Here is a 9,908-nt window from a genome sequence, read left to right on the forward strand (position 1 = left end):
GAGCGGGCAATGACAATGGCCAGGCAAGATTTCCAGGGAACAGGCCGAGAGGAACAGTCCGGGGGGCGCACGGCGAGAATGGAAGAAAGGCGGGGGGCAGCGAGGGGCAGCGAGCGCCCCCGGGGACAGGGCTTCAGGGGAGGTGGGTGGCGCGACCAGGGCAGAGCAAGGTTCCCCGTCCTGCCCCCGCCCGCTCCCGGCGGCCTCAACGGGGCTCCCGCGGCCTCCCCCATCCCCCCCCCAGACACCGATCCCGCCCCCCGCGCCCCCGCGGATGCTTACAGGAGTTCCCCCCATTCTTCTAAGGAGACCTCATTGCCCCGGCCCACGCCGCGCCCAGCAGCGCCCGCTCCCCGGTCGTGACCCAGAAACCCGGAGTTGAAGTGCATACCTGTCTGCGCCCGGTCCGCCCCTGGGTCCCGACTGCCTCCGACCTTGAACTCCCGCCACTTGGCCCCGGGGGCGTCTCAGGCCACACCATCCGGGACATTTCCCTGGACACCTCTCTGAGCGCACACAGAAAGTACACACACGCGGGGCCGGAGGAGCCTCCGCGCACACACAGACGGGGCACAGGCACGCACTCACGAAGTCACGCCACGCACAGGCAAGGAAGCCCCGCTCCGGGCCACCGGGCTGGGCTTGGGTTCCGCGCGCGCGGCCGGGCGGATCCCCTCCCGCCGGCCCGCCCGAGCACCCCCCGGCCCACGCCCCGCGCGGCTCCGGACCCGAGGCCCCGCAGGGCGGAGAGCGAGCGGGGCACCGCTGCCCGCAGGCAGCCTCCCCGTCGCGGAGCCCGCGGCACCCGGCCTGGGCGCGCACCGTTTGGGCAGGGCCGGAGCGGAGCGGCTGCCAGGACGAGCGCCCCGGCCCCAGCGCCCCCGCGCGCTCCGGCGCCCCTCGCCCGCGGGGCCCTGGATTTGGCCGCCGCCCGCGCCGCGGGTGCCCAGCTCCCTCCCCCGCCCTGGGTCCAGCGGGGCGAGCGTGTGCAGGGAACGGAGCCCGTTGCTATGCAACCTCCATCCCGCGCCGGCGCCGGCAGCACCGCGCCTCCCCGCTCCCCGGCCGGGGTGCAAGCGCGCCGGCCCCGGGCCGAGCCCAACTTCCCGAACCAGGCCGATCCGGACCCAGGGTTCAGGCCCCCAGTCTACTCCGGGCGCCCGGGGGATGCGCGCGGCACCCCAGCCCCACGCAGCTGCCCCCATTTGTGCGCGCTTCCCACGGAGCGCCAACACCCAGCCGCCCCCCGAATTGAGGGCGGGAATGGCTCCCTACCTCCTCCTCTCCGCGCCCTCCAGCCCTCCCGGGTCGGCGACCGGCTGCCTCCCCAGGTGGCGCCCACGCCCCCCGCCGCGGCGGCCCCTACCTGAAGCATCACTTTGTACTGCTCCTCCGGTTTCTGAACCACGCACATATTACATCCCATGGTGCTGGCCAGCGAGGGGAGGAGGGCGGCAGCGGGAAGACGCCTTTCAGTGGCCGGAGTGCGGGACCGCGGGTCCCGGGCCGCGGCCGGGGGCCATACCCTAGCGCAGGGGGCGGGCCGCCGAGCGGGGGAGGGGAGGACGCCCCCCAGGGAGGGGCCGCTCCACGCCCCTCCGGTTACCTCGGCCGGCGGAGGCCAGGCGCGGGCATGCTCCCTCGCACCCGGCCAGGAGAAAAAGGGCAGCGGGGGATGGGCGGGCGCGCCGGGCGTTGCTGGGCGACGGCCCCCCAGGAGGCGCGGGGGCGCGCCGGGCCGCCGGGGGCCGTCAGGGGCCGTGGGCCGCGCGCCTCCCCGCCCGCGGGGCCCGCCGCTGCCGCTGCCGCTGCCGCTGCCGCTGCCGCCTCCGGCTCCCACCCATGGCCACCGGCCCCGGGAGCCCGGCCCTCGCGCTCGGCGCCGCGGCCCGGCCCGCCGAATGGGGGGCGGCGGCGCGGCGGCGGCCCCCGCCCGCGGCCAGGCCCGCGCCCACGCTCCCGCCTCGCCCGGCCGCGCTCACGGCGCTCCCGATGCCCGCTCTCCGGCCCGCAGTCGGCCCCGCAGTCTCCGGCTCCCGCCCGGGACGACGGGCACGCGCGCGGCGGCGGCGGGGGGGAGGGGCGCGGGGACGGGGCGCACGCGCGCGGGGGAGGGGAGCGGGGCGGGGTGGCAGCCGAGCGGCGGGGGCCGCGGGAGCCGGCGCGGAAAGCCGGGGGCGGGGCCTCGGCCGGGGTGCTAGGGGCTCCGGCGCCCCGCTCCCCGCTCCCCGCTCCCGACGGCGTCGGGTGTCCGGGCTCACCGCTCCGGCCGCGCGCCCGCCGCGGGGCGGGCCCGGGAGGCGGGGGGCCTGGCCCCAGCAAGGCGCCTCCGGGGTCCCCCGAGAGCTCGGGGCCGCGATCGCAGCCCGCTTCCCGGGGCCCCCACGCCGCAGCCCGCGTGCCTCTACCCTCCCTCCGACCTCCCTTCAGTGACTGCTTCCCTCCCTCCGCTCGGCCCTCCCTCGCTATCCTTTACACCGACACCTTTGTTAAGATAAAAAGAAGGGGGAGAAGAGAGGGCGCAGAGCCCGCCACATGGCTTGGGGTGCCCTGGGAGCCCCGCGCGCGCGGGGCCGCCCCCCCCCCCGTCCGCCGCCTACCTGTCTCCGCCGCAGCCCCGCGCTCGGGCTGTCCCCCCATCTCTTGCTCTTCTCTGCCACTGCCTGCCCTCTCCTCGGACCAGCCCGAGAGAAGGCCCTCGCCTGGGAAGCAGCGTGGGACTGGGGGCTCGTTTCCCAGGGGTGCCCGGGCAGAGCCGCTGCGCCCGAGCCCCAGGCTGCGGAAGGTCGCTTGATTAAATTGCCGCACGCTTCATTTCCAGGCTTTGGCAAGTGATGGGATCATTAACCGCACGGAGCCGTTTAATTAGACGGCAGCGGTTGGGGAAGGCCCCTCCAAAGCCCTCTTCCTCCCCGACTCCTGGGTTAGAGGCTAGGAATCGGGACGCCGGGCCTGCTGCGGGGTCTGGAGAAGGGCAAGGAGTGTCCGGGACAGCAGCCCCCGGGGCAAGGGCTGGTGCACCGGTGGCTTACATTGACGGTGGTCTCAGGGGAGGAGAGCCGAGGGCCGGTACAAGGGTACATTCAGGTTGGAGGGGCTCAGAGCCGCGGGGACTTGACCCTGCGAGGAGGCGGACAGAGTGCATCTGCGAATCCTCGGCCCCAAACCCAAAGACGGCCCCAAACCCAAAGACGGCCCCAAACCCAAAGACGGTACTGCTGTGCTAGGACGGCCCACAACCCTGGTGGCTTACAACAGAAACGTGTTTTTTCCAGTTCTGGAGGTTCCAAGTCCAAAATCAAGGTGCGGGCAGGGCCGTGCTCCCTCTGAAGGCTCAGCGGAGGGTCCTTCCCTGCCCCTTCCTCCCTTCTTGGTGGCTCCCAACAACCATTGCTGTTCCCTGGCTTGTAGCAGCATCACACCAATCTTTGCATCTGTCCTCACCTGGCCTTCTTCCCCTCGTGTCTCCTCTGTGTCTCCAACTTTCCCGTTTCTTATATGGACACCGGTCGTTGCATTTAGGGCTCACCCTACTCCAGCATGACCTCCCCCTAACTGATCACATGTTCAAGGGCACTAATTCAAAATATGATCACGTTCACAGCTACCAGGGATTGGGGCTTGAACTTTGTGGAGGGCATAATTGTACCCACCACACAGGGCGGAGGGGAGATTTAAGGACTACATAGACTGCTTCTTGATGAGTGGAGGGACCAAGTCACGTTGCATAGTAATGTAAATGTCTGCGAACACGTGAATGGGAGGACTTTGTGGCCATTTTACCATTGACCTCACCTCCATCACCTGTTCTAGATTCCCCCATCCCTGGAAAACCTCACTGCCAGGCTAAGTTTTTTTCCTGGAGGGCTGAACTGGATCTTCATCCTACGTACGTCTGAACCTTTCATTGCTTTCCTCCTTGGCGGGCCACAGTTGTGCAATTGTCTATTTACAAAACACCCAGAGACACCCTATCGAATGTCCTCAGTGGCAGGCATACTTCTTGTCCTTAGAGAGCAGCAGTGCTAGCTCCTGACGCACACGGGATCAACTGCCCCACCAATATGACAATCTTTTCTTTTTTTTTTTTCTTTTTTTTTTTTAATTTATGATAGTCACACAGAGAGAGAGAGACAGAGAGAGGCAGAGACACAGGCAGAGGGAGAAGCAGGCTCCATGCACCGGGAGCCTGACGTGGGACTCAATCCCGGGTCTCCAGGATCGTGCCCTGGGCCGAAGGCAGGCGCCAAACCGCTGCGCCACCCAGGGATCCCCCGACAATCTTTTCTTGACTGGATGTTCCATGGGCTTTAGGAACCTACGTTGACCAGATAATAATTTTTGTTGTTGTTGTTAGGATTTTATTTATTGGGACACCTGGGTGGCTCAATGGTGGAGCATCTGCCTTCAGCCCAGGGCATGATCCTGGAGTCCTGGGATTGAGTCCCACCCCGGGTTTCCTGCATGGAGGCTGCTTCTCACTCTGCCTGTGTGTGTGTGTGTGTGTGTGTGTGTCATGAATTTTATTTATTTATTCATGAAAGACGACACAGGGAGAGGCAGAGACACAGGCAGAGAGAGAGGGAAAAGCAGGCTTACCACGAGGAGCCTGATGCTGGGCTCAATCCCAGGGCCCTGGGATCACAACTCAAGCCAAAGCCAAAGGCAGACGCTCCACCACTGAGCCACCCAGGCAGCCCCCCCCCCAGATTATAGCTTTTGTTTCAAGTTCAGCAGAGCCCTTACCATGACCCTTGATGGAAGCAGTACCGTATCCCAAGAAGCAGGACTTCAAGCCCAGGAAGGCCTAAGGTTTCAGAAATGGGAAACCCTAATTCAAGTAGGTCACTGGAAATGATGGGGAGAGCAGCCAGTCTTGCTAGGTTCACAGCACCACGTATGATTATTAATTCACTGCCTTTGTCACCTTGTGGAGTAAGGTCCCCCAATGCCATAAGGTGCTTTCCCTGAGCCAGAATCTTTGCTGAGCCTTCAATAGGCCCTGGGTGCTTCTGGGTGATGCAGTATAGGGCAGGGCCAGTGGCTCCCATGCACAAGTGCTTATTGTCACACCATCGTTCTTGGAAAGAGTCCCTTACTCCGAAGTATTGTGTGGCATAGCATGTCATTAGATCAGGTGTTGTGTAAGCCCTCGGATGGATTGCTAGCAAAGATGTTGTGCACAGGGAAGGCAAATCCAAATCCAACGTGTGAATTATCACTGCCCCCTCTGGGGGGAGAGGAATCCTGAGGTAACCTTCCTGCTACCAAATGGTTGCCTGGTCCTCTTGAGGAATGGCGCCATACCAGGAACTCAGCATTGGTCTCTGCTGCTGGTGGGTTGGGCATTGCGTAGTGGCAGTGTGGGGATCAGCCGTGCTGAGAGAGAACCCTTCCCTTTGGGTCCGTGCAGAACCTCCAGCCCTTCCCACCAAGGCCACTGCCTTCATGGTCAGCTGGTTGACCTCCACCATGGGGTTCCCTCCATTTGCCTGGTGGCAGAGTTTGAGTTACCGCTGTGCGGAGGGCCATTGGTGGAGACACAGAAATCCACATAGCCTTCTTTTTTTAAAGCTTTTATTTATTTATTCATGAGAGACACACAAAGAGAGGCAGAGGCACAGGCAGAGGGAGAAGCGGGCTCCCTGCAGGGAGCCCCATGCAGGACTCGATCCCCGGACCCTGGGATCAGGCCCTGAGCTGAAGGCAGACGCTCAACCACTGAGCCACCCGGGCGTCCCTCCACATACCCTTCTTATGCACTCCCCGAGGTACATTAGATATATCCACACACCTCTCCTCCAAGCCTTCTGATCGCTGATTGTAACATTGTGGTTTATAAAGAAAAATATATATATTATTTAGTCTTTGTTTTGTCCCAAATATCCTAAAACTCTTGGAATTTCCTGTGATGAGAGCAATAAAGGTGTCTTTTGTTATGTGAATGAGGGGACTTTGGGACCACACCTAAGGATGGGGGATGGTTGCCTGGAGAAGCAACTGAATAATTAGAAGGTTGGGACTTTCTGGCCTCCTTCCCTGACCTCCAAGCAGGGAAGAGGGGCTGGAGGTTGAATCTATGGCCAATGATCTGATCAATCATGCTTTTGTAACGAAGCCTCCTTTAAAATTCAAAAGGAGCAGGGTTTAGAGACCCGGATTGCAGGTACAGGAGAGCGGCCTGCTTGAAAAGAACATGGAAGCCCTGTGCCTTTTCCCCATACCTTGTATTACAGATCTCTTCTTTTTTTAAAAAAAAAATATTTTATTCGGGATCCCTGCATGGAGCCTGCTTCTCCCTCTGCCTTTCTCTCTCTGTGTGTCATTCATGAAAAAATAAATCAATAAAATATTTTTAAATATTTTATTTATTTATTCATGAGAGACACAGAGAGGCAGAGACAGGCAGAGGGAGAAGCAGGCTCCCCACAGGGAGCCTGATGCGGGACTCGATTCCTGAACCCTGGCATCATGACCTGAGCCAAAGGCAGCCACTCAACCACTGAGCCACCCAGGTGCCCCTTACCTATCTCTTCAATCGGGCTGTTACCGAGTTATAATAAACTGGTGATCGAGTAAGTGTCTCTGCGTCCTGTGAGCTGCTCCAGCAAATTAATCCAACCCGCAGAGGGGGTCTTGGGAACCTCTGATTTATGGCCAGTCGGTAAAAAGTACAGGTAGGAACCTGGACTTGGGGGACGCCTGGGTGGTTCAGTAAATTCAGCGTCTGCCTTCGGCTTGGGTCATGGTCTCGGGGTCCTGGGATGGAACCCTGCGTCAGGCTCTCTGTTCAGCAGGAAGCCCCCTTCTCTGTGTCAAATAAATGAATAGAATCTTAAAAAAACAAAAAAACAAAACAAAAACCTGGATTTGAGACTGGTGTCTGAAGTGGGGTGAGGTCTTAAAAGAATGACTGCTTAACCTGTGGGATCTGATGCTATCTCCAGGCAGAATTGAGCTGAATTATAGGGCACCACATGGTGGCCAGGAATTGCTTGGTGCCCTGGAAAAACTCCCACCACACATTGGGATTGGGTACAGGAGGCTTTTTACTGACCTTTGGATCTTTTTTATAAAAATTTTATTTATTTATTTGCTTGAGAGAGAGAGCACAAGCAGGGGGAGCAGCAGAGGGAGAAGCAGACTCCCCACTGAACAGGGAGCCTGACGTGCAGCTCAGTCCCAGGACCTTGGGATCCTGACCTGAGTGGAAGGCAGACACTTAACCAACTGAGCCACCCAGGTGTCCCATGACCTTCCATTCTTAATCCTCCCAGGCCCCTGACCAATCTTCCAAGTCATTTTCCATGGACACCTTTATCTCAGGCCATTTCTCTCTCCCTACCAAGTGGAAAACCAAGTGTACTGCTCACTGAGAGGGTTTCTCCTCATCACTGTCCCCAGGGCCACCCTGAGTGCGACTGTAACTAGGCAGCAGTCCGTGTTGACTAGTACCGACATAAGATGACCCATGGATGAACCAGGTTGAAGTGTTTCCCCATCACCTGTCAGACAGAGTGACTCCCCCTCCCACCGCTGAGGAGTCCACAGGTGTGAGCTACCCGAGAGGGAGTACCAGTGCAAGGGAGGCAGGTGACCTGGGGTCTGGACTTCCTGTCCATGTACCTGACTTGAGCCTCTGGTTCCAGGTGGGCCTAGTCCTGAAGGTGCCATCTTCACTGTCTTGTTTCTGTGCCTGGCCACATGGCTTGGTGAGTCTGCCAATACCTAGCTCATGGGCAAGTCCTGTCAAATGGACACTTGATGCCCCACAGTCGGCTTCTTAGCCTGCACCAAAGCCCAGTAGCGTGACAGCAGCTGCTTTTTGAATAGTAAGTAGCTCTGCCACAGAAGTCAGGGCCCAGCTCCAGACCTCTATGGGTCTGTGCTTGGATCCTTCCATGGAAGCTTCCCACGGACGCCCCACAACATCATGGTCTACCATGGACAGGTCCTCTCGCGCCACAGGTCTTGCGGGGGTCATGGCTGAGCAGCCCGCACCCCGGCCCAGACCTTCTGCAAGACCCTTTCTTGCTCTGCACCCCACTCAAAACAGGTCATGCCTTTGCACCCCAAGACCTGCTTGATCAAACATTCCATCAATTCAGGGATCTATTCAGCGTCATGCCAAGTACATCCCCTTTCTTTCTTGAGTTAGTGTCGGTTGCTTTTTGCAATCAGAAAATCCTTATAGCCTTTTTCCTCCCTGCATCCGAGAACAAGATGGGTCACCGGCAGCTCTTCTGGAGCCATCTGAGGAAATTTGGCCAGGGTCTTGCCGTGTCTGCTCAACCTGGCACGATCTGATCCAGAAATAAGGCCTCAATATGTGCCGCCAGTGTTTCCATCAATACTCGAAGGATACAGGCTTCATTAAGGCGGATTAAGTGAGCTTCGTTGAATGGGTCATCCAAGATACCTACCTTAATGCTAAGTATCTCATTATACATAAAATAAAAAATACTTATTTTTTCCCAAGATTTTATTTATTCCTGAGAGACACACCGAGAGAGAGGCAGAGACACAGGCAGAGGGAGAAGCAGGCTCCCTGCGGGGAGCCGGATGTGAGACTGGATCCCAGGACTCTAGGATCACACCCTGGACCAAAGGCAGATGCTCAGCCGCTGAGCCACCCAGTCATCCCTAAAATAAAAATACTTCAACTAAGAAAAAAAAAAAAAGAAAACAAAATCCTAACAAATACAAAGCCTTTCAAGACGGTGGGGGAGGAAGAGATCAAGAGACAGTTGATTGAACCAGGGGTAGCTACTTTGATCTGTGCTCAGCAAGGAGGAGAGTGGAGGGACATCCCAGCACAGCAGGAGGGCTGTCATGGCCATTATCGCATTCCTTAGTGTGAATACAAATGCCGAGGGGAGCCTTACCTGAGTTCTTATCCAGACTGGTCCTGTCAGGACTCTGTGCCCTTTTCCCTCCATGCCCTGAAGCTTGGATTTCCTGGGGACATTGTATCACCCTACATCACCCTACAGAAGAGTTCCACTTAAACCCAACATTGATTGCTGCAAGGGGGTCAGGAGCTAACATCATTTTCCCACTAGATATGGTTCCTGTTCCCATCCCTAATGTGCCAGATGCCCATCTGGGACACCCTGTTTCCCAGTAGTCACTCATGACCTTGCCCACTGGCTTCCCAGGAGGGGAACTCTCAGGAAAGTTGAGGCCAGACCCCAGCCCAGAAACTCTGTCCAGCTTCTCTTCAAGTGGTGAGACTGCCCTCTCCAAAGGCAGCGGAAACTTCGTATCCAAAGAAGTCATCACCAAACACAAGGTCGTCTTGGTCTTCCCCTTGGTTATCATCTTTTGGGATTTTGTTCTTTCGCATTCTGTGTTTTGGTCTATAATCTATTTTGAGTTTATTTTTGTGAAGGGTCTGTGTCTAGATTCATTTTATTTGCATGCGGATGTCCAAGGTGTTCCCAAAGCATTTGTTGAACAGATTATCCTTTCTCCACTGAATTGCTTTTGCTCTTCAAAGGTAAGTTGACAGCATTTGTAAGGGACTATTCCTGCTATCCCACTTGGCAAAACTGAAAACCCTGTTGATAGGGTGGAGGAAGCAAATGGGGGGCCCAGGGGGCTTCTCATGTTCTGTGTGAGAACATATCCTGGCTTATGGGAACATGGGTATTTCCTTTTCTTCTTCTTTTTTTTAATCCAGATGCACAGAATCGGATTACTCACTATGCATCAAATTTGTTCACTCAAGGTGCACTTTCATTTTACTTTAAAAATAAGCTCATTGGGACGCCTGGGTGGTTCAGCGGTTAAGCGCCTGACTTCAGCCCAGGGCATGATCCCAGGGTCCTGGGATCGAGTCCTGCATTGGGCTCCCTGTGGGGAGCCTGCTTCACCCTCTGCTTGTGTCTCTGCCTCTCTCTCTCTGT

At 58.1% G+C, this 9,908-nt stretch overlaps 1 protein-coding gene and 1 pseudogene across 2 annotated transcripts in view; one reads left to right on the forward strand and one right to left on the reverse strand.

Moving 5' to 3' along the window:
• The window catches only part of PDZD4 (PDZ domain containing 4), a 30,088-nt gene extending 28,314 nt beyond the window's left edge, over positions 1 to 1,774 (reverse strand). The window contains exon 1 of one of the 2 annotated variants that reach the window (XM_055338329.1): positions 1,367 to 1,774. In XM_055338329.1, the coding sequence (XP_055194304.1) occupies positions 1,367 to 1,426 (60 nt within the window). In that variant the 5' untranslated portion in view covers positions 1,427 to 1,774. The remainder of the gene's footprint in view (positions 1 to 1,366) is intronic. The other variant, XM_055338330.1, reaches the window with a different exon arrangement.
• Positions 1,775 to 8,214: 6,440 nt separating this feature from the next.
• On the forward strand, positions 8,215 to 8,387 carry LOC129518856 (40S ribosomal protein S29-like; annotated as a pseudogene).
• Positions 8,388 to 9,908: the final 1,521 nt, after the last annotated feature.

Source organism: Nyctereutes procyonoides, unplaced genomic scaffold (assembly GCF_905146905.1).
Source record: "Nyctereutes procyonoides isolate TBG_1078 unplaced genomic scaffold, NYPRO_anot_genome, whole genome shotgun sequence".
NCBI lineage: Eukaryota > Metazoa > Chordata > Mammalia > Carnivora > Canidae > Nyctereutes > Nyctereutes procyonoides.